The 23,537-nt window shown below is 40.5% G+C and overlaps 4 protein-coding genes across 9 annotated transcripts in view; 1 reads left to right on the forward strand and 3 right to left on the reverse strand.

Moving 5' to 3' along the window:
- Window positions 1-3,623, reverse strand: part of foxj3 (forkhead box J3) — a 75,647-nt gene extending 72,024 nt beyond the window's left edge. For all 4 annotated transcript variants that reach the window (XM_069145676.1, XM_069145668.1, XM_069145655.1 and 1 more), the window contains exon 1: window positions 3,316-3,623. The gene's annotated coding sequence lies outside the window, so the exon portion shown is untranslated. The remainder of the gene's footprint in view (window positions 1-3,315) is intronic.
- On the forward strand, window positions 2,414-10,435 carry ppcs (phosphopantothenoylcysteine synthetase). 2 transcript variants are annotated; one of them, XM_069145709.1, is made up of 4 exons: window positions 2,414-2,556; window positions 8,157-8,694; window positions 8,783-8,886; window positions 9,462-10,435. In XM_069145709.1, the coding sequence occupies exons 2-4, from the start codon at window positions 8,160-8,162 to the stop codon at window positions 9,780-9,782; spliced, it is 960 nt and encodes a 319-aa protein (XP_069001810.1). In that variant the 5' UTR covers window positions 2,414-2,556; window positions 8,157-8,159; the 3' UTR covers window positions 9,783-10,435. The 2 variants fall into 2 exon arrangements, with proteins under 2 accessions (XP_069001810.1, XP_069001801.1); XM_069145700.1 differs by lacking the exon at window positions 2,414-2,556 and adding an exon at window positions 6,605-6,688.
- On the reverse strand, window positions 10,235-16,242 carry utp3 (UTP3 small subunit processome component). The gene is made up of 16 exons (XM_069145688.1): window positions 16,053-16,242; window positions 15,680-15,767; window positions 14,905-14,961; window positions 14,761-14,817; window positions 14,558-14,675; window positions 14,403-14,471; window positions 14,174-14,295; window positions 13,895-14,050; window positions 13,699-13,770; window positions 12,200-12,240; window positions 12,017-12,113; window positions 11,616-11,753; window positions 11,360-11,496; window positions 11,215-11,281; window positions 10,450-10,557; window positions 10,235-10,324 (listed from the first exon to the last, which is right to left on the reverse strand). The coding sequence occupies exons 1-16, from the start codon at window positions 16,067-16,069 to the stop codon at window positions 10,235-10,237; spliced, it is 1,434 nt and encodes a 477-aa protein (XP_069001789.1). The 5' UTR covers window positions 16,070-16,242.
- Window positions 16,243-17,544: 1,302 nt separating this feature from the next.
- On the reverse strand, window positions 17,545-23,471 carry fam83e (family with sequence similarity 83 member E). Of its 2 annotated transcripts, XM_069151972.1 has the most exons (10): window positions 22,975-23,471; window positions 22,266-22,412; window positions 20,322-20,446; window positions 20,106-20,242; window positions 19,820-19,973; window positions 19,448-19,507; window positions 19,276-19,326; window positions 18,956-19,181; window positions 18,663-18,866; window positions 17,545-17,978 (listed from the first exon to the last, which is right to left on the reverse strand). In XM_069151972.1, exons 1-10 carry the CDS (start codon window positions 23,440-23,442, stop codon window positions 17,796-17,798), a joined length of 1,755 nt encoding a protein of 584 aa, XP_069008073.1. In that variant the 5' UTR covers window positions 23,443-23,471; the 3' UTR covers window positions 17,545-17,795. The 2 variants fall into 2 exon arrangements, with proteins under 2 accessions (XP_069008073.1, XP_069008064.1); XM_069151963.1 differs by having other exon boundaries at window positions 19,820-20,242.
- Window positions 23,472-23,537: the final 66 nt, after the last annotated feature.

The following is a 23,537-nucleotide window of genomic DNA, read 5'->3' on the forward strand; positions in this document are numbered from 1 at the left end:
GAAGGACAAGATGATGGGCGATGAAGTGAGGAGAAAAAAAAAAAAAACTCTGACCTAAGATGACTTCACATTCCAGAGCAGAGAGAAATTGAAACAAGCCAACTTTGGATTCAGACCAAAAAAAAGTAATCGTAAATATACTAAACAAAGGCCTTTGACCCACAGCATCAGCAGCCCTCATGAATAAATTGCCATCTGCCAATCGCATAACACAATAGGTTTACAACCTGAGGGGTAAGATCTGACCGTCTAATAGGGGTGGCAACAGAGGGTACCTGTTGGGTGCTGTCCAACTACACAGGGTGGTGGTGGTGGAGGGGCTGTGATGGGCACTCATGTTGCCACAGGCTCTGCTGCACCAGGAGTCTGATAACTGCACCTCATGGATGGCCATTTGAATAATCACTTCAACAAGGGGAGAAACTAAAAAGCCTCTCGGTGATGCCGGCTCGGCACAGGGCCACATACTGAATTCCAAATGAGGAGACTGTATTCAAAAACTAGAAACCTGATCTAAATTCCCTTTAATTTACTGGCTTCCTGACCCTTAACACGTATCCAGATTCGCCCCATACCGAGTCATTAGTCTACCTAATCTATTAACAATACACTATAACCCACAAACTGAACATCATCTGCGAAACAGCGATGCCATATCAATATGTCTTTACATTTATTCAAAACTCCATGTTTTCTACAAATGAGGACAAAGTATGTTTTCTTTAGAAGCGATAGACGAATGCGCGCAGAACACCAGAAGACCTTGAAGAGGTCGGCGCCGTGCTTTTAAACCATGAAGCAAAAGACTTTTCAAAGACCACTGCGGGTTAAAACCACTATTTAAGAGAACCTTAATCAAATTCTCCCATTCGCATTCAAAAAGGGTAACGGAGAGAATCAAAATAAATGTGTGATCTCTTACTTTCTTTAGTCCATCCCTCAGAAAACTGATTTCTAAAACTCACCAGCTTTTGCAAAGTTTGATGTGAAACAGCAAATAAAGTGCTTTCTTATTACGAAGCCTATAAACAGCCTGAATGCATACGCGGGAGCCCGTAGGGCTGAGCCTGCACAGCATCTTCTGTTGTGAACAGAAATGAATAATCTCATTGCTTATACACTAACAGAATCAAACGGATGCTATAAAACTGCTTTAAGGAGAAAAAAAAACTTCATAATGTGGATGCTGCGATTCATACTTTTGAAAGCAATCTGTAAAAAGCACTATTTAGTTGTACTTGAGGTCGTTTCTTTCATCAGACAGCGAACAGCAGCAAAACGTTACTTGTCAATTTCAATTTTTCCACTGCTGCTAATTTATATACAATTGTTTTTAATCGACATACTGCTGATAAAAACAACGCTGTTTGTAAAAAAGCTTTCTTTCGTAATGGACCCGAGCGTAATGGATGTCATCATGGACCAAAATATGGGCAGCTCAGGAGCTGAAACGTCTTTCAGATTTGGACTGAGCTTGTACACGGCAGTGAAACAACACTCAACATGAACTTTCCACGGAGCTTCTTGAAACTCCGAAAAACCGAAATGACACTGGCAGGATGAAGATGAAGCGACAAATAGACGCACTCATTTCGAGACAGTATGCTGAATGAAACTGATGTAGCTCCGCTTTACCTGGAAGGAGCAACGTGAAAACCAAAACACCATGTGTCCTCTACAGCTGCATGCACAGATAGCCTCGATCCAGACGGCTCTGTAGGCCTGCTATTTAAAGGATGGGTGATTAAGAAGCAAACCAGGTCTGACCTTTGATTGCGGGTGCCGACTAACGCTATGGGCATTTTGTTAGTTGAAGCATAAGGTCGGGCAGGGTTGGCAATTTACAGTGTTTAGCTTTAGTCATAAATTCAACCTTTTCATGGTGACTTTACGGCAAAAAAAAAAAAATTGAGCACGAGGGTATACGATTATTAGACAATTATCAGCTCCTCATTGCCAGTCCGTCATTAAAAATAACACCGTGACTTCATTGATTAAAAAAAAAAAAAAACCTGCACAAGTTGACAGCGGGGCAAATTAGGAGCTCAGTCATCCATCCTCCAATAAAAGGCCGTCAGGATAAGGCAAGGACACCGGTTTGTATACAGCTGCACTCAAATACCACAGCGTGATTAACTAATCAGTGTATGCACTGTGCGATCCCAAAACCTACTAGTAAAAAAACCTCAAGGGGGAGGGGGGGGAGAAAAGCACGCCCCGGGAGATTTCTTGCACACAGGACCAAATATTTAACCAACACCGTCTGTGCCATCTCAGGACAAAACCAACAACAGAGAGTCTGGAGATGGAAAAAAAAAAAAAAAAAAAAAATCAGCAGCGTGAAAATCCATCCGAGACATGTTTTTTTTTTTTTTTTTTTTTTTTTTTGCACTTGTTGATCGTCCAGCCGCATGACAATCCCGCCATTCAGGTCGAGAGGTTTCACATACGAGGATCGTTATTTTATTTTTTATTTTTTTCTTTCTTTCCTGGAGGAATTTAATAGCCGCCTGAGAAACAGACGATTGACAGACGAGAAAACACACTGCAACAGCTGTGAGTCAAATACCGCAAGAGCACGCAGGAAAAGCCAGATGACACTGTGGGGGCTTCACACACACACACGCACACACACACGCACACACACACACACACACACACTTCACGCTTGGACACACAGCGTCTCACGTACCAAACAGCTAGCTAACGATAGCTGTTGGGAGGGCTTGGGATAGGTCATTATATCCACCTAACGCGAGGGGAAACACGCACGCACACGCGCACACGCGCACGCACGCTTTACTCTGGCCCCGGAAAAAGCGCCGACAACGCTTCTGCTAAAGTTAGCCGGCTACCAAAACTGGCTAGCTAGCTGTCAAAGTTGCCCTGTCAGTTGTCACCGGTTGCACGGCGCTGCTAGCAGGCTAACGCAAAGAGCTGTCAACTTGGGGAGAGTTGCACCAACGCGGCCGGGGGTGTAACTAACGCCGACCGCGGCGGCGGGTGGCGGTGGTAGGGGGTGGTGGGAGAGAGAGAGAGAGAGAGACACACACCGACTTGGCTCTCTGAGGGAAAAAGAAAGAAAAAGAAAAAAGAAAAAGAAAAGGTGTCCCGTCTCCCCCCCCCCCCCCTCTCTCTCTCTCTCTCCACCTCCCTCTCTGCACGCCCCGCCACGGCGAGCGGAAAAGCCGTGTCTCGGGGCCTTGTTCACCGGGATCAATCCCCGCAACTTCAGCGCAGCTCACTTCCCCGTTAAAGTCGTCCGTTTCGCGGGGGCCTTCGGTTCAACTTCCATGCCCCGCGTCGCTCACTTACTCTGGGTGAAAAGCTGCTGTGACGGCGCGGCTCCCTGTAATCCTCACGGTAGTTTCAGAGTAACTGTCTCCCACCCCTCCTTTTTCCTTCCACCTCCTCTTATTCTTCTTCTTCTTCGGATAGCGGTGTGTCGTCCCCCCTCCTCCTCCTCCTCCTCCTCCTCCTCCAACAGTGTCCTCTGCTCTTGACGTTATTGGTCCTGTGCAAAAAGAGCCGCCGTAGCCGTGTCTTCGCCGGTGTGCCTGCGGTGCCGTGGCGTCCCTCCTCAGCTTCTCTCCGCCTTCTCCCGTTCGCCTTTCTCTCGGCGGCCGAGCCAACATCCGGGACTCTCCCCCCGTCCCTCCCCCCCGTCCCTCCTCCCCCTCCGTTTGGGTTAAGTGCCCGGAACTACTTTCACATACGACGACGCACATGAAGGCTTTTTTTTTTTTTTTTCTTCTTTCTGTTTCTCTCGCCACCCCTGCCGCCACAGAAACTAGCGCGCGGTCAAACGCATACGCCCGCAGTTGGAGATAGCACCCACTCACCTCAAATGATAAACTAATCAATAAAATGGATCTATTTAGAGAGCGGTGTGTGGGGGGGGGGGGGGGGGGGGGTGTAACTCAGTAGGCAAGACATAGCCAAATAAAGACAGAAATGAGAGGACACAATATTATTGATATCACAGAATAAAAGTAGAAAAGGGGAATCTGATAAGATAAAAAAAATTTTAAAGGGTTTATAAGTCATTACTAATAATTGTATAACTCTTTATTTGAAGGGTAATAAGTCATTTACTAATGACCTAGAATTACAAACCATTACAAAAAACAGGTTTCCAGGTTGTGCAACATCCATTAACCGTGTGTAGTCTGTTCTCTCTTTTTTTTTTGGTTTGCAGTTATTCAGTCTGCAATCCATTCATATAGCTATTTTTGTGGAGTTTACACTTTCTAATGAGCCATGAAGTCTGCAGTTAGCCTGCATGTTATTAAGTTGTTATTTAATGTTTAAATTCTCAGCAGATTATTCCAGAAGGTAAATCGTCTTAAAGACATTGTGTCCTGCTGCATGAGAAAAACCTACCAGATTATTATTTCAACAACCTGGAAGTTGTTTTTATTATCTACAGTTAAGTATTTATTAACCATTAATAAAGCCACTAACTTTCAAACCCTATATAAAGGGTACCTTAAGTGAGACTTGCAAGAGAGACCCAAATGCTGATGAAAAAACATCAAAGATTCAGGTTCATAATTAAAATGTGTAGCTTTTAGGGGTGTGTATTTTGAAGGAAGGATTATATATTCTGTGTTAATAGAAGCATTATTACTTTTGACTCCACCAGAAACTTAAGAGGTTACTAAGGCTATTGCACAGTTTTAATTGTATAGACCATAGATGCAAAAAATATCCCTTATCAAAGCACTTTTAATGCAGCAGTATGTCCCTGACTTCCCAAAACCTGAGTCTAAATGCTGATAAATATATATATATATATATATATATATATATATATATACTGAATGGACTTTGATGTGTTAAGTGCCATGAAATAACCTCTGTTGAGATTTGGCGCTATATAAATAAAATTGAATTGAATTGAATTGAATTGAATTGAATTGAATTGAATTCATTCATCCTTTAATTCATCCTTAACCTATAGAGTTCAATTTAAATAGAACAAGTTTTAAAAGAGCATATTACCCATTATTTACCATCATGTCTAACTTTCCATTATGCAATGTAAATTGCACTTAAGGTTACTTAATAAATTCCAAGAGAAAAATGACCAAGGATATGTCCTCAATGTCCTCGGTGGTATTGTAGTAGTGAGTTCTTAAAGTCCTTGTCCAAATTTTCTATTCTTCTCTATAAACTATTTTTATAAGTTCTTATGCAAAAGTATTGTAACAGGCTACCATAAAGGCCAATATTTCTAAGAGTTTAAAATATGCAGGCCTATATTTGATTTTTGCCACCATAGGTCCTTTCATTCAACTCTTTCTGTGTGTCAGTTTAATAATTAGTATACCAGCTCATTAAAAACCTGGACAGACTCCTTTTTTTTATCTATTCAAACAAAAGGTAAGAACGAGCTAGGAATTTGTCATTTCTTTTTTACTAACGTGAATTCAACACAGAGCTCTGAAAGTGATCAGGCTAATCAATGCAATCAAACATTGCTGTAAAGGTAGCAACCACTCTGATTGTCTATTCAGCGGTGCAACAGCGCCTCTTATGGGTTGATCACTGGGACTGCTGCTAATACAGCCTCAAAATGTTTGGTAAAACAATCGATAATCTATAATCAAAACCTTTACAGTAACAATGACTGTGCCCCGCCCTTCAGCTGTAGCGTGCCCCCGTAGACCTAAACAGAGTTTCTATACAAAGATCACTGACGCTGATAAAAAAATTTAAAAAAAAGCTTTATAATCTGACGGGTATTTCGCACAGATTTTCCGATGTGGCTTCTGCAAATGTTCCTCAAGTTTCACGTCGCCTTTGATCCCTTACAAAATATTTCATTTAGCAAAGCACTCACTGACTTATAATATAAGTTTGTCCTTTATTAACTTATAGCCAAAAGAAATAAATAGGAAATGAATAAACTGAAAAAAGAGCGTAATTTCAGTTTTGTACTGGTCTAGTTTATAAATCGAACAACAAACATGACTTTGTATGAAACAAGGGTTACAAGTAATAATGATGGAACACGTGATCACATAGTCAGATATAACAGAGGAAACTAGATAACATATCAGTAATTTAGACGTATTCACCATTGTATTCTTTAATTTTATACCTGCAGGTTTAGATATAAATCTCAATGCATGAGAAATTAAAATAGATTAAGTTTTCTCCCCTCAGAAAACTTGTGGTTTAAATTTACCCGAAATTAGTTGTCCGAATGTGCATCCATATCCATTTCAAGCATTCTCGAGAAACGGAACTTTCAATTAATGCAGTTCCTAACCTTATAAAACCAGCCTATTTATAAAGATCAAAACGAGTCAGAAGATCAACATCAAACAATTCAAGTTGTGTCTTTGTCTCAACACGAGCTGACTCAGTGGGGCAATCCAGACAAAAGATAACCTTTTAGAGAAATGCCCCTTGTTCTCTTTGAGTATGACTGGTGATGTTAATGTGTCGCAGTTTCACACCTCATGAAAGTGAGAAATAATTGACTGCTTCAACCTGACTCAGATACCGTGTTAATGGTAATACCGTCTACGGCCACAGGTGGCGCTGACGGCTTTATACTGCATTTATAAAAACCAAAGAGTTGAGCTCAGTGGTTTCAGGAAGTGAAGTTGTTGTGGTGGAGAATCATTAAACAGAACCACCGCACAATCCCAAAGTTGGGCAGTTTGCAATTTTCTCTGTAAGTATAAAAGACGTCGTTTTTGTTTCATTTAAGCTTCCAAGTCACGGCGGCAAATTATTGAACAAAATAACGTTAAACTGTTTGATGTTTTTGTTTTCCTTTTTGGACAAGAGTCTTACCTGCTCCGTTCCTCTCACATGTCTTATTACTAAACATAAAAAAGGAAGTGTCCATCTTACTTTGTTGTGGATATACGGATCCGGGGTTTCCTGTAGCCTGTCCGCTAACCACAAGAGACTTTTGCTTTATTACCAATGTTAAGATCAGGGCTCAGGAAGTTCCCTCCTGCACATCGCGAGGCTTCGGTTTAAAAGCATTTAAATTACTGTAATAACAAGTACTATAGACATAATGAGATTAAAAGATTATTGATCTGAATCACTCGATTTTTAGTGAGGCAGTTTCAGAGAGGTGTTGATTTGGTTTTGGAGGACGTAGTTTGTGTTGCTGTTGAACTGCACTGTGTTTTCCCATAAACAGGACATGGCACTATATCGACATTATATTGATATTGTGATATGAGACTAGATTAGATTAGATTAGAGTTATAGAAATAACTTCATTGCATTCTGGTCAACAAACCTATGGAATCAGTTTCTTCTTCTAATATCTACTTTTAGCATTTCTGTATTGCATTTTCGTTGAACTCGTTGTCTGAAACATGCAGATTAGGGCTGCAAATAGAGTTTATTTTCATTATCAAATTAATCTGTTGATTATTTTCTTGTTTATTCAGTTAGCTGTTTGGTCTTTAAAAAGTCATAAAATGATGAACAAATTTGAAGCAGTGTTTCCCAAAGCAGCAAAGAGCAGCAAAATGACTTGTTTTCACCCGACAAACAGTATTCAACCAAACGATGCTAAGTTTTTGATCATGTAAGATGAAAGGAACCAGAAAATATTCATATTTAAAAAAAACCCGATTAACTGAATTTCAAATTAGTTTGCAAATCTATCTGTTGATCAATTAATCAACTAATCATTCCCGCTCTAACGCAGATACTGTAGTATTGGCATTACATTACTATTGTTCCAATAATCTCCATTATAGTATTCTTATAATTATTGTTGATGATTATTGCACTTCCATAATGTTAATGGACATGAGAGACAGAAAAAAAAAAAAAAAAGATTGAATCCGTTGCACCAGATGAACATATCTAGATTTTCTTTGTCTCTAATGTTTATTTTGATTGCAGGATTTAATGCCGTGTTTCATATGTCAGCAGCTGCGTCTGCTTTCTCCTGTATATCCCTTTTTCCATCATCATTATTTTCTTTGACTTTACAAAGCTCCCTTTAGACCAACAAAACACATTACAAACTGGTTTAACTGGTGAACTAATCTGTTGATCTGCAGAATGTGTGGATTTCCCCTTTTAAAAACAAATGTGACGGACGTCAAGTCTCTCATCACTCCTCTCCGGCACCTTTTTTCTTGATGACGTCCCTTCTCTCTCATCAGGTGATGGCCGAACCCAGAATATCTTCTATTGATGGGAAGTTAGCCGAAGAATTTGCTGTTCCCTCCCATGTTGAGGAGGTCAAAGAGAAGATGGCTGCTTTCGCCGGGTATCACGCAGCGGCAGGTCGCAGGGTGGTTCTCATCACGTCAGGAGGCACCAAAGTTCCCCTGGAGTCCCGCACTGTTCGCTTCCTTGATAACTTCAGCAGCGGCAGACGAGGAGCCTCCTCAGCAGAGTATTTCATAGACTCCGGCTATGCTGTCATTTTCCTACATCGGCATCGCTCCCTCTACCCCTACACGCGCATGTTCTTAACCATAAACATGCTGGATGCCCTTCAGTTCAGAGATACAGAGGGAGCATCTGGTAACACTGGGGAAGTTGTGGTTAATCAGCAGGTGCTTCCAAACATTGCCAAAGTGTTGAAGCGATACCACGAAGTGAAAGAGAGCAGACTTCTTCTTCCCATCGAGTTCAGCACTCTGTCAGAGTATCTGCATCTACTCAAAGGAGCAGCCCAGGCGCTCAGCACAATAGGTACACATTATCAATCATTTATTTACAGGTTGAAGTTGTGCTCCTGCTGGGTTCAAAATCAGTTCTGAAATGTTTATTCTGCACATAGGATCAAAGGCCATGTTTTACTTGGCTGCAGCAGTGTCGGATTTCTACATCCCAGCCTCCGAGATGCCTGAACACAAAATCCAGTCTTCTAATGGACCCCTTCAAGTGAGTGAAATAGGAGAATAAGCAATGCTGTGCATGGAAAGATTCTTTTTTTTTTTTAGCCGTGCTAATGGCTCTATGGACAGCAATGTCACGTGATTCACCACTTTAGTCAAAGCTGAAATATCTCAAAAAATGCCTCGATGAATTGGCATAAACAGATATTCCGGGGTCCCATGTGGACGAACCCCAATTATAATAATTCCATAAATATCAACAATAACATGTATTAGTTGCAACTTCTGAATGGATTGCAAGGAAATGTTGTACACAGTCATGTCCCAAATTGTTATCATGTTGGTATTCCCTTTTTATCAGCCACCTTTATCAGGTCTTCATTTTTATTTCTCCATTACTGTTGTGATTAAATACCTGGAGACCTTACATCAATCTTTAAAGCCTTAACTATACGTTGTGCTAATTGGAAAACACATCAAAAATGAAGATGGTGAACACACCAAAAATACTGCATAGCTGCATTTAAGCATGCTTTCGTTCTTGCTTTGCGGCCTCTCAGAGCTGCTAGTAGACTCCAAGTCTTATTATTATTAAGAATACTTTTTTTCCCCCCCTTTCAGCTCAGTATGAAGATGGTCCCTAAGATCCTGTCTCCCCTGGTGAAGGACTGGGCACCTCAAGCATTTGTCACATCCTTTAAGCTGGAGACAGATGCTGCCATCCTGCTGGACAAGGCTCGACGGGCTCTGGACACCTACAGGCACCAAGCAGTGGTGGCCAACGTGCTGGACTCTAGACGGGGTTATGTGGTGGTGGTGACCCAGGACACTCAGGCTGAGCTGATCCTCACTGAGGAGGACGTGAAGAATGAGGTGGAGATAGAGGAGAGGATAGTGAGCAACCTGACATCAGCACACAACAAGTTCATAACCCAACCGTAAGGTTGACGGTATTTATCTGCTCGTCTGAGTCACCGATGGAGGCGTCAGTGGTTGTGTCCGTGCTCCGTCTCTGACCCTGGGCTTCAGTTTGACTTAAATTCCTACATGCCTGTTCTGCTGACCAGTTCCTGTATGTTCAGTATGTTGTATGGCTGCACAACCTGAGTAATAACTAGCTGTAAACACACCATGCCATCCATGTCTGTTTCACATGTTATAATACTCTTCAATGGGATAAGATGCAAATTGTGGACAGATTAAGATGTTTATTCAGTGCCTGGTAATACCAAGCAGAAAAACATTGAGGTTATACAACAATGACTTACAGTTAAATAATTGGTGACATGCTTTACTATAAGGCTGACCTATAATAAAAACTTTAAATTACAGTCCGTCGGTATTTTATCAATCTCATGGCTTTGCTTGGCAGCATGTTTTGGACGCACCGATTGTTACTTAAGTTTGACGCTCTTCTTGACGCCAGCACGAATACCAGACTGCTCTCCGCTGTATCTGGTCTCCTCCTTACGAACCTCACGGACCTGGTGAATATCAACAACAGATTCATCTCAGCAATGTTTGACATACCTTTGATTAGAAGTCAAAGCTTTATGATATACTTCAACAGTGCAATAAATATTTTCTCCTCCTTGTGTGGGATACAAACCTGGCCCTTTCTGCGGATGTTAGCCCGTCTGAACTTCTCTCTGTGCTTGACTCTGGGATTACGGTCGATTTTCTTCCTCTTTGGTGTGAGCCCCTTGTTCTTGGCCATCTGTGGAATACAACATCATTAGAATAACTGTTAAAAAAAACAACCAAAAAAAACCAAAGTCTGACACGGCATGCATTAATAGTGTCTTGGAGTGCTATACATTGAAGTGTATTTTGGAAACAAACATACACACACATATATGTATAAACATACATATATATATAGCAAATAATGATTATTTAAAAAGACACGTGAGCAAGGATGAGGAAAAATCTTTTTGAAAGCTCGCTCTGATGTACTTGTAGATTTCAAGAACATCAGGCAGACTTATGCAAATGATATATTTAAAGCCGTATTGTTGAAACAACTGCATATCCACTGTAATCCATATTCTTGACTACACAAACAGACCCAGCGGGTGGCACTCTCAAAGACCAAAACATTACAAGACAGTCCACATACAGTGAAGAGAAAGGCTTCCGCAAGACTAAAAGCTGAAGTTAATCCTGTTTATAAAATGTAAGCCCGTATAAATGATCAATTCAGAGTTGTTTAATTCCCTTATGGCCAACTAATCAGCGGGAGGAACTACTGAATTTCTGCCAAATGTTTATTGTCAACTAGTCTGATTGGTGTTCTGTTATTCATCCACAGTCAACACAAATTCCGGACTGAAAATACGAATGTTTCAGTGTGCGAGCGGTCATCACTCAGTACCTGGTAAGTGATTCCTCTCTTAGCATCTGGGTCCAGCCCTTCCTCCTCATCAGCATTCTCCTCCAACCTGCAACAAATTTAGAATTTATCAGACCTGCAGTTGATTTTGTCAGAACTGCTGTTAGAAGACTCGAATTAGACTTACTCTTCAGCCTCTGGGTCGTTGCTCTTCCTCTTCAGTTTCAACCGCTCCTCCACATCTCTGTAGAAACGCAAAGCTGCTTCCTCGTCCAGGTCAGAATCGGACTCCTCTTCGACCGCAGGATTAGTTTCTCCAGAACCCTACGTCCAGTGTGGATTCATTAGTATTCAAGTTTTCTGTTAAACATTAGCAACAGCTTCAAAGTGAGGATGGCGATGCCCTAAAAAACAAACAAAAAAAACCCCCTCAAACATCTCACCTTTTCCTTTTTACTGGAGACTCTGGTCTTCTTGCCCTCTGCTTGCTCGCTGGTGTCCTTTTCTTTCTTCTCACCAGCCAGTAGTTTGTGAAACTCTGGCGCAAGCCGAGCATCAACTGCACCGAGTTCGTTGATGAGCTGCAAGCAGGTAATAAAGAGTCTGTAAGACGGAGGATTGTTTTGTGATTTCCTTTTGTATGCGTGTCTGAAGACATTTCATGATCCCGTGTCCCATGACAATGCTATTTTTATATTACAATATTACAGTCAATGCGGCCGGGGTATGCAAAAAGTGTCACAAATAAAAGACTGCAAGGTTAATGACTATACACTCTTGACTACAGGGTTTGTTAAATGTGCTTTTGGAATAGCCCTGTGTTAATGTCAGCGTGTGGACTTGCATTTCTGTAGGTGAGCAGTCTTTCGATCACGGGGTGGTGGTGAGCAGGGATTCGTTTTGCTTTCAGCACCAAGTAGAAACTGATGTTTGTGCAATAACTGTTGAAGAAGAGAGTCGGGAGTCATTCACTGACCGACTGTGACGTGACTGTGTCACATGTAATTACAATTTAAACACAACTTACTTGAGATAAAGTTGCTGTTTTGTCTTGAGGTAGTCAGCTCCCTTCAGAAAACAAAGTGTCAATTGTTCAGAGTTACATACTGGATTTCCCCAACTGCACAGCATCATCAACATCAACAACCGCATTTGCACTACATTGTACATATATATATAAAGCCAGTTAAGCATCACTGTGGTGGTTGTCGTTTGTTTTATTGTTTTTATTGTAACGTATGTATTCTTTTCTTGTTTCATCTTTTTATTTTGCACACCGTGGGACTGTGAGAAACAATATTTCGATCTCTCTGTATGTCTTGTACATATATGGTGGATTGACAATAAAGTTGACTTTATCATGTTTCTTGCTACTCCAACACATGTCCAAGCTACACAGCACCAAACATTTGTCCCTTATGTACTCTACAGCTACACAGAAAAAATATTACTAATTTTGATGATTCTGTACTAATACATCAACATACTACATTATAATAAAAAAATCTTAAAAAAAAGAAAAGAAAAAGAATCAAATATGACACCTCAGTCTTCAAGGAATCTGATCATGATCAGATTTCAGAGTGAATATACACAACAATGGCTCATACAGCCCCGTGTTGAGAGTTATGGGAACAATAATTTAGTGCTGATTATAAACAGGCGATAGATGGTATTGTCGTACAATACAATCCTGCTCATGCTTTTCGACTGAAGGGTCAACATTCATTCAGTCAGGGTTTGGTTGAAAACACCAACACCAGATGTCCTGAGTTGCCTTGTAACAATCTGATCTAGAAAATAGCATCTGTGTTTCTACCTCAGTGATTATAGAAGTAAAATCAGTCTCATGCTATTTTATGGTCTGTTCATCTATGATGAAAAATTAGAGACACCTATATCAAACTTCAAATTCACCATAATATTTTTAGGCCACTATGGGAAAGCAAAAAAACAAAACAAAGTGTGATAACAAAATTGACATATCACCATCAGTTAATGCAGCAAACGTTTTAATGTTTACGTATTTTCAAATCTACCAATTAAAAAGCAATATTTATCCTTCATGTGGAGTTTCTGGCCACATTGCAAATATAAGTCCAATATTCACTTTCATTTAAGATTTGGTCTCTACCAACCAAAACATCTTGCTCTCGAGGTGCTAAATGCTGAATGTTCAGCAGCTGGCCGCTCTCTGTGTCTGTCAGGTAGTGTACAGTGGATGTTAGTGCTTTTTCACTGAATACAGTTGCCTGTTGTGGCTGAAAGCGGCGCTGTGAGAGCGGTGGGAGGCGGATCAAAACAGCATAGTTGAAGCGGTACAGCCAAACAGTGAGCTAAAACTAACTTTGAAGCTCTACGTTGCTGAAGGGAGCTACAGACTCTGGGTTTATCACAACTAGTGATCTCTTCTACTTTGTCAAGTTGTTTGGGGACTTTTTTGTTGATAAATATACATATAAAAGCCTATATAATAATAAGTATGGCGACAAATTCACAGATAGAAACGTAGCGAGGTGCCCTCACCTTTCCTGGTGGGATCTTCCCGTCCTTGACCATTTGTACGAGGGGCTGCAGCTCATCCTTCAGTTCAGCAAGCTGCACACGTCACAGAAACAGAAGCATCTCATATAATTGACATGTTGATCCTGTGGCAACTCTGTAAACATCCAAAGGCTCTTTAAATTCAAAGTTGGTTGTGTGTTCTGCGTGCGTGTCTTACCTTTGCCTTGAAGTCCTGAATGAGTTCGAGCAGCTCAGGGGATTCCTTCTTCAAAAGCTTCATTTTTTCCTTCTGAGACATCTGCTTCAGGTCTTTCACAATCCTCTCTTCTTTTTCTACAGTCTTGCTTTCATCCTTCTCCTCCACAACAAATTCCTGTATTTAGGCAGTCATGTCGAACAAAAATAATTCATTTAAAAAAAAAAAAAAAAGTCATCATCATCATCACACAATGAGTTAACTGTATGTGCTCTTGGGAGAGCTATGATAAAAAAATACCTGAAAAAAGTTTAAATCATAATCCTCCTCGCTCAGATTTTCAGCTAAACGTTTCTGGATACTTTTGGCCTCTTCTTCTTCCTCGTGCTCGTCAGCCTCCAGCTCCTCTTGTGATTTCCCTTCTGTAATAACATAAATAAAATGTCGCATGAGCAAAAAATCTGCCTCACGGGCGAGAAAATAATCACAAATTGCCTCAAATATAAAGCTGGGGATGAAGGATGCTCACTGGTGGTCACGTAGTCCGAGTCATAGAACATCTTCTTCTTGGTGCCCCACGCCATTTCATTAGGAAGATCTGAGGAAGACAACATACCTTTAGTCAAACAGGCTATTTCAACAGTAGAGCAAGCACTCAACAAAAATGTATAATTTTATATTTACCTTCATCCTTTTTCCCCTCTAGATCACTTTCCATGTCTGTTCCCTCTTCCTCAATTTCTCCTTCTTCCTCCTCCTCCTCCTCATCTGATTCAGAATCGTCCAGGGCCATCACTTCCTCCTGTGTAATTCAAATGAGCTTGGATTTGTTCATGAAGGGCATTCATTATCTGGGGTTAAATACAAGCAAACACATAAACCATCACCTCATCATCCAGGTCCTCTTCGTCGTTCTCCATTTGAACACCGCGCGCGAGAAGTTTCTGTGGCAAAAACACCCCAGCAGAGAAAGTTAGAGAACATAACAGCAGCAGCGTTCACTCACAGAACAACGTACGAGATGAACTCACTGCAATCTTGTCATCATGAAACGCATCGATTGTGTCCTTCGTGTAATTTGACGATTTCTGAAAAAGAAGTAAGGAGACACTGTTAAAAATAATTACCTCAGAGTTGATGTGTTGACGGATGTTAAATGGTTAAAAGGGCTTTTTGATGCAGAATTGGCAGACCAAGTTGAATCATGGTCACGTTGGCCCTCAACGTCATTCATTTCATCCGTGACCGGTCATGATGTTTTGGTTCATCGCTGTACATATCGTCGAATAATAGTTTTTATAAGCAAGTAGCAGTTTTAAGCGGTGTAAATCCTGAACTTAATAACATAGAGAATCAACTTTAGCTAACTTTATTATTATTTAATGACTAAGGATTGTTTTGTTTTTTTATGTCACACGTGCACTCCTCGGTTGGTCCTGGTACACAGTGTTAACTGTAAATACTGCACACTAATGGTTAAAAAAAAAAAAGTCAATCCTTAAAAAGTTTAGGCAAAATAAATCTGAGGAAAATGCAAAGGGAAAAATAATACATGAATACATTTTGAAATACATAAAACGACAACTAACAAGGAAAATGTTAAGAGAAGTAATTCAATGTAAATAAATACAAAAGCAAAACAAAACAGAAACATCCACTTATGTCACATTATCTCCATTACATGAATTGATGCCAACATTTATTCTTACTGGGTTTTTTTTGAAAAACAACACGGACAGAGGCTGTAGGAGCCCATTCTCTCAGCGGAGTGAACTACACTAGCTCTGTAGACAGGAAACATCTGACCTTATCAGGGACAGGCATGTTCTTGTAGGCTTCAGGGTCATCTTCATCATATCGCTCCGTCTTTTTTGGCCTCTGGATTTGTTTACCCCTAAAAGTAACAGAGGGGAGACAGAGAAGGGATTATATATATTGAGATAATATATATATTATCTCTTTGCCCTGCAGCATTCAGAGATCAATGAGACACGTGAGCGTCCTGGACCAAAACCTACGAACTTGCAAGGAGTACGGTAGGTAGAGGTTATTACAGCACGCTAACTGTTTATGACCTCCGAGAAAATACAGAAAAGGACTGTATTACAATTTAAAGTGGATAACAACAACATTAACGCCCACGCGCTGATGGATTTCAGCTGACTTTAGCCAAACTCACCGTTTTGCTCGAACCATGATGGAAATGAATTAAGCTGGCCTTGGTCAGCAAACAAAACCCCCAGAGCTATAAAGGTATCAAAGACGCCAGTGATTATAACTGCCGATTAAACGAAAAGAATACAGTCCAGGTTGAGATGAACACATTTGATTTCTACAGCGGTTACCATGTGCTTCCGTGATTTCGTCTACTTTTTCAGTGGAAACTGCGATCCGAGAGGAACCGTGAAGGACGCACACCGCCACCTGCTGTACTGGAGTGGGAACGTTACCACTATAAGTGCACAAGTTAGTTAGACTGTATATACAAATGACACTCTTGCAATTTAACAATATAGATGAACCAGAAAATTTACTCGGTGGCTGTTTTCCAAATGATTTATAAAAATAAAAAAAAAATGCTGTTTCTTTAAAAAAAATAAAATAGGAAGAAACTAGATTCTGTAGGCTATCTGATGATGATACGTGTTTGTGAGATGAAGATTGTTCATATACTTGTGGGTATTAAAATCTTTTTTTTTCTACAGATGTCTGTATAAATTATAAATTACTTGAATCTTACTGCAACCCCGGCCTTACGTTTGTCTTTCGGTTTTATAAAATCAATAACAAATAACACATACAAATGTTTTTTTTTTATTTTGTAATTTTGGGTATTTGTTATGTTAAAGCTAGTCTGTGGCCGTAATATAGTTTATTTGTTCTCCATTGTTCATTTCACAATGTGAGCCAAATACGCTCAATCAAAAAAAATAAACCAGAAGTTTTATTTACTGTGTGTAGACTGTATGTGTACACTGTACTAACACCAGAGGTGCAGGTATAAAGGTAGGAGGGTCACTGTTGTGGTCAGGTGTTTGACCCGGAAGGGCAATTGGATCTTTGACCGCTGTGGCGCTAAAGTTTGGATGTCGTGCTGTAAATTTTATTTTACGCAGTGTGGAAACAATAAAAAAGGGTCGTCACATTGCAAACGACGGAATGGCCTGCAGATTCCCCACTCAACATAATGCACCACAACAAGTAGCTGACGTAACATCAAGGTAAGTCCAGCACATCTCACTAGCTTGAAGATACTTAATTACCACACAGCATTATGGTTTCTGAGGTTGTTGGTTTTTTTTTTCTCACTCTGCCAGGATTTATGGCAACTTTCATGTGTCTGCTGTGTTTTCTATTTATTTTCCTGAGCCTACAAAGTGTGACTTTAAAGGATGTAATTCTAAAAAAAACTTGTTGCACCTTTAAAAAAACAACAACACCATTCATTAAAGTGCCAGTAATCCTTCAAAATGACATGACCTCTGTGTCCTCAATGTTGGCTACGTCCCTGCTGTTTGTTTCTACAATAAACCTTTTACACACTGTCTATAATATGTCTACATGTCTATAATCTCTTCTTCTAGTTGAGAAACTACTGGATGGCATAACTCCAATTTTGCAGCAGGCATTCAGAGATTAAAAACGGTTGACACTATTCATGGTGAGCAGCATCAGAAGTATTTCATTTATTTACAGCATGCTGTTTAAGTGAAACGTGATCATAATCAGATTCAGTAGGACGTCAAATCAACAGTGAAAACTTGTATACATTATGTAACAATGGTCTTATTTTCAGAGTCACTGTCTGTTTTTGGTTTTTAGTTTTCAAGTAATTAACACTGCAGACGTCATATTTATCCACCGCTGCTGCCAACTGCCTTTCCTCAGTGACAGAAGATGTTGTTCAGATTTATGCCGCTCCTTATTCCTGTTCTCCTTCCCTCTCTGTTATCGACCTCCTCCAGTCTATGCCGGCAGCATGACTGGCGCTGCGGGGCCTCTCTCTGGCCAGAAAGGTTCTTGGAGTTCTGTACAATGCAGATTTCACCTCTTCGTTCCTCCTCTTCATCAGGGCTAAAGCAGGTGTCACGTAATATGGGTCCACCTGCCCAGGAAACACAGATTGACAATAACAGTATCAAATATTGTACAGTTTTGAGGGAATGGCACATTATTTGAACATTTAGAGCATCTACAACAATGAATTGCTTCTCAAAAAGTAACAGTTCATGCTTGTTGTTCCTGACCAGGTAGTCGCAAGGTGATTAAACAGATTAAACACTTTTGGCCACTGCCTTATACATTTTATATAACCTGACAAAAAAGGATTTACTGCTACTCACAACTCATAATAGCTATGATGTGGGATAGAGAGTCACAAGTTGACACTGCTTCAGTTTAAGGGGCCACAAGTCAAAAAGGCAGAAAACCACTGCTTTTTTTGATTAATACTTCATAAAGTAATATCGACATTACTTTTGATTTAATAAATATAATTTATCAATATTGTGAACACCAACTTTGTTTTGTGCAGAGGTGGATATTTCCAAAAGTAAACAAATAAAAGCCACACTGTCCTGATACTTGTAGAAAAAAAAAAGAAGAACTATGTTTATTCATTTTCAAATGTTTGGGTGAAACGACCCTTTATGAGTGTTTCTTCTACTGAGATGCATTAAAAAAGTAAAATATCTCTAAGCACCAAAACTTTTCTTTTGGTAAGAACTGTCTTGTCCTCCATCACTTTTTCAGGCATATAATTAAAACAGATCTACACACTCAGACTGACCTTAAACCTCGGCACTGGGGCTCTGCTCTCATCATGATTCGTATCTGTGTTGTGCACGCTCAGCTCCATCGCGGGCCGGGTCTGTTCCGACGCTGCGTTTGATCGTCTACCGTGCAGTCCTGGAGAACTACGCTGTATCCTCTTCATTATGTCACTCAGAGAGCTGTAGTTCTCCGACTGCGGCACCCTCAAGATCACAGGTCTCTGAGGGGAAAGAGATGCATCTCAGTTTCCCCGGGGGCTTCGTATTGAGATTAACACGAGTGTTTTGACAGCCAAGGTCAGTTACTTACTCTCGAAAATGGTGTGTTCTCCACTCTGGAGCTGTTTTCATCTGTTCTGCTCTCCTCTTCCAACACAGACTTCCTCACTGAGCGCTCTCTTGTCTCCGTGGAGGAAAGTTTGTGTGTCGGCTCTGTGGCTTTATCGTCACATGTTGTTGTATTTCTGTCATGTAAATTTGAGTTGTTTTCTTTGGAGAGTTGCCTGGAAACGGCTTTCTCTATCGTAAGCTCCAACCTACAGGAGAAAAAAGGATATTTTTTTTATTTATTTTGGATGACATTTTAGTATTAATTCATTCTGTGTGTCTCCTTTAGCTTTTTGATGTCACCTTTTCATTATGTCTGTAGTTGCCCGGTCTGCTGACACGGGCTCTTTGTTGCTGTGAAAATATTCAAAATCCCAATCAAAGATTGGATTAAAAGGAGAGAAGAAAAAAGAAACAAAGAGATCTAACTGTCTTTAATGAGAATTATGACAAAATTGGCGGTAACAATGCTCACTTGAAAGTTGTTGATCTATCTGAAACACCGGTTGTCGCTGGAAAGGCTGTTTCATGTAACCTACCGTAAAAAAAAAAATATTACCAAGGACGTGGAACCAACCTGCAGCACTAAATATTAAAACTACACTGCTCTCCACAGGGGAAATTACACAAACAATGACAATATTCTAAAAAGATGTTTTACTATTTTGGTTTAAGTTTTTGCAAGACGTGAATTGTAGTTGAAAACTAAAAAAAAAAACTTTTCTTAAAGCATACAGCAAAGTTGCATTTGTGGAGATGGGAATTTTAAATATGTCCCCTCAATGCTGTATACAACTTTGAGGTATCACTAAGGATGTAAACTAACGTTTGGTTTAGTCAAGAGTACCTTCTCTCCAGCAGTTGGTTTCCATTGTTGGTGGGTCCTTCCATAATGGGTTTATTTTCCTCAAACAGCATGTTGGGCTGCTGCGGCATTTCCTTGACCATGATTTCCTCGTGTTGCTCAACAGGGCTGCGGTCTCTCTGAACAACACCCATCGCTTCCCAGTCCAGGAGGAAATCAGCAGGTGGGGATGGAGGGTGAGTTATCTCAGGCTCCAGAGAGAGCTGTTTTTGGAACCTAATATCTGATAATTCCTTTAGCTGACAATGAGGCACATTTGCATGGGTACCTGTGACCTTCCACGTGTCAGGCACCGGGAGCGACGCTGCAAACAGGATTCTGAACTCCCGATCAAATGAGTCAACGACTGGTCCACTTAAAACAGTGATCAGCTGCCGGTGCAGGCGGGCGTCCGTCCATGTGAGGCTGCAGAGTGCAACAACAGCTTGTTATGTCAATCTGTGTCACGTGTAAATGAGAAGAGTTAAAAGGCAAGTGTGTTTACCTGTAGCTGCCATGAATCACTGTCTCTAAATCCACCAAGAGGAACTTGTCTTTCATTTCGCCGACCACTATTCTTCCTGCTCTCGAACAAAAGGTTTTCCCTCCAAGAACTCGGACACGCATGTTCTGTCAGATCACAGGTTCAAGTTGAAACTCAATATATTACACTGAAAATCGTTTAGCTGTGACAATATGGTCAGCTTGGAGTTGCATTTAATATCTTGCATCATACACAAGGATCATAAACTGGACCAATATCACGTCAGGCAGTACTGAAAGTAAAGCGGTGTATCCCCTTATAGGATGTGTCTGTTATTGAAATGCAACCTGCCGCCATTTTTAGAATGTTGTTGAGCCTCTCTGAAGAAGCCGCTCATACTACTGTGATTAAAATGGACGTAGCTTTGTTGTGCTTCATTTTTGTGGATTTAAATTTGGCAGAGTTGCAGATAAGAGTTTTTAGAACCGATTCAATAACATTAGTACTGACTCATTGTTATAAGGTATTATTTACACCCACAAGCCATAACTTTAAAACCAACGTATAATACAATAGCCCAGCGATAAATCCTCCTTTCATAAAAATGATCATGATCAGTTGCCATGCAATTTGATTAAGAGGTACTGATCTTATTCATTGTTATTTTGAAGACTTAAATGTGTTATTATGTTGAACTGCTCTGATTTATACTGAGAGGAGTTCCTAATATTTTGTCCCTAAAATTGAAATGAATTGAGTTGACAGAATATTAGGAACACCTCTCAGTGTAATCGAGTACAGTCCGACAGCAACACATATCACAGTCTGACACACCTGTCTCACTCAGATTAAATAAAAAAAATGAACATTATGATCTTCATGAATAGAGGATTTGTTGCTGGGCTGTTGTATTACGCATAATGCTTCACCTGTTAGTGGTTTTAATTTTTTTTTTTCTGATTGTGTATTCTCTAATTTAAGGTTTATTATTAGGTGGAATTTTGTTTTAAATTTTTTGCTGAAATTTTTCAAATCTCCCTTTGGCCTGGTGGTGGGGAAAATCAGCCTCATTATATTTCAAATTTCTCCCGAGTGTCTCCTGTCCATGGAGCCCACAGTGGTTCGCTTTGGCCATGTTGTTGTGGAATTTAGGTATCGATATTTTTTCCACTTTTGTTTTCTATACTAGTTGGCACATGTTCATGAAACACATGTTCAGCTAAGTCTGATTGTAGTATCATTATTTTTTGCAGATGTGTAGTCTTAAACCGAACTGAAAATCTGATCCAGTTATAGAGCTAGAGGAGAGGTCAGGGATTATCAGAGTTATTGGGCTACATCATCTGGGAACTATAAATGTCTGGACCAAATTTGATGCCAAAAGTGTGTGGGCTTCATCCTCTCAGGCCTATGAATCCATGTACACATTACATCCAACAGAGATATTTTGGTCTGAACCAAAGTGTTAGATCAGCCAACTCTGCCATCCCTCGAAGTCATGCTGAATTTTTTTTTTTTTTTTTTTTTTGCATCAGATTCTTTAAGATTGGCAAGCCAAAAAAGATTAAGAGGTTATTTTAGATAATTTGACACCTCAAAATTTGTACTTCTGCTCAGACATGCTTATCTAAGTCAAATATATACAGCGTTCATGAAAAGAGATTTGTTTTCCATTTTGTGCTCAACCTCAGGCGGGTTTTTCATCCCTTGCTGAATGCTGAGCAACCAGTATGTGTGGGTAAATTTGCATGTTACATTCCTAACATAAGCATGCCAAAGTTAAAAAAAAAAGACACACTCGCAGTTTAAGAGATGCCTCTAAAGAGCACATATGCAGTGTGTCAAATTTTTAACGACTCTGATACATGTTTACTTCCATCCAGTTAAACGGAACCTAACTGCATAATATGCTAATGTGTCATACTCAAATATCAGGTGTGTGCTGGTATGTAGGTGTTGACTCACCGGATGCCTCAGCCTGTTGAGCGTAAAATTCTCCTGAATGGACCTTTGGTTCAGGATAATGTAGACAGGAACACCCCGCGAGGCAGCGTAGTGTAAGTCACTGATTATTGCACCATCTGTCAATCTGTCTGTCACAATGGCAATCACCTGCACAGCACACCAAATGTCACTCAGCCTGTAATTGGTTGGTTACTGAGAAAGAGAGACACTTTTACAAATTTTAACCTGTAACTCTGAAACTAACTAAAATATCCTACTGATTATCCGATGGAAGAAAAGAAGAAGAAGAAGAAGAAGAAGAAAAAAAAAGTGTCTGACAATCGTCCAGGTACTAAATAAGTACAATTGAAGAGGGGACTACAAAGATCATGATGTTTTAGTGCAAATTCTTATTCTGGGAAAAAAAAAAAAAATGTCCTGCGTTAAAATGTATTACTTCACAGTTAAGCTGCATTTTAATGGAGCTGTGTAGGTTTCTTCATGTCTGACCACACTATATACTGTCAAAGAGTTAAAACTGAAGTAGCGCATTATATTTTGTTATTGTATCATACATTTTTTTTTTTTTAAAGCAAAATCTTAATTTGCAAACCAGCGATTAAATAAAACTAAACCGATGACACAAAAAGTAAATTTCCCTGTTTGGTGTATGAAGTCTCACTTAGCGCTCATGTACGTCACCTCTTCTCATATGAAATGATTTGCGTACTTGGCTGGCCTTTTGTAAGTGTCGTCTGATGATCTCTCTGACAGAAGGATCCCCCTCAGCTGGAGGACTGGTGTGGACTGTAACGTTTCCCGTTTGCACCCGTTTGGTGTCTCTTTCAGGCCAGCCCAGGTCCAGGTCCGGGGTTGGCATGTCTGAGTGGCAAGGGAAGTAGGTGTCAGGGAAGTCCTCCATCTCTGAGCTGCTACCCGCTCCATTCTCCTGTTCCACCTGTGGCCGGTTATGACGATAGTTCTGAGCCCAGCTGGTTATCTGGCCGACCTCCTCAGCGGATAAGAAGCAGGCGGAGTGCTTGGTGCCGACGGAGCTGTTGAAGGCCTCCGGTCCGGCGCTCAGGAGTCTCTCCACTGCTTCCCGCTCCCTCTCACAATGGAGGAACTCTGCGCAGGACTCATCCACCGGCAGGAAAACAACATTCTCATCCAGACTCTGCTCTTGGAAGTTTGACATAACTTGTGCGTCTCTGGGAATAAGTGCAACCTTTCAAAGTCCCCGACACTGACAGCAGCTGTGTAACGACAAGACCGCCCCGGGCCAGCTGATGC

Source organism: Embiotoca jacksoni, unplaced genomic scaffold (assembly GCF_022577435.1).
Source record: "Embiotoca jacksoni isolate LCO1_2020_lvr unplaced genomic scaffold, fEmbJac1.0.p SCAF_1, whole genome shotgun sequence".
NCBI lineage: Eukaryota > Metazoa > Chordata > Actinopteri > Embiotocidae > Embiotoca > Embiotoca jacksoni.

Bases quoted from the DNA above. Each gene is read 5' to 3' on its own strand.
- ppcs (XM_069145709.1), top strand. From the start codon at position 8,160: ATGGCCGAACCCAGAATATCTTCTATTGATGGGAAGTTAGCCGAAGAA. The intron at 8,695-8,782 runs GTACACATTATC...TTCTGCACATAG, and splicing joins CCAGGCGCTCAGCACAATAG to GATCAAAGGCCATGTTTTAC. The intron at 8,887-9,461 runs GTGAGTGAAATA...CCCCCCTTTCAG, and splicing joins CTTCTAATGGACCCCTTCAA to CTCAGTATGAAGATGGTCCC.
- utp3 (XM_069145688.1), bottom strand. The intron at 14,051-14,173 runs GTATTTTTTTAT...GCCTAAATACAG, and splicing joins ATGATTTAAACTTTTTTCAG to GAATTTGTTGTGGAGGAGAA. The intron at 11,497-11,615 runs GTGAGATGTTTG...CACTGGACGTAG, and splicing joins TCTCCAGTAAAAAGGAAAAG to GGTTCTGGAGAAACTAATCC.
- fam83e (XM_069151963.1), bottom strand. From the start codon at position 23,442: ATGTCAAACTTCCAAGAGCAGAGTCTGGATGAGAATGTTGTTTTCCTG. The intron at 19,327-19,447 runs GTGAGCATTGTT...ATATTTTCACAG, and splicing joins GATAGATCAACAACTTTCAA to CAACAAAGAGCCCGTGTCAG. The intron at 19,182-19,275 runs GTGACATCAAAA...TTTCTCCTGTAG, and splicing joins ACTACAGACATAATGAAAAG to GTTGGAGCTTACGATAGAGA.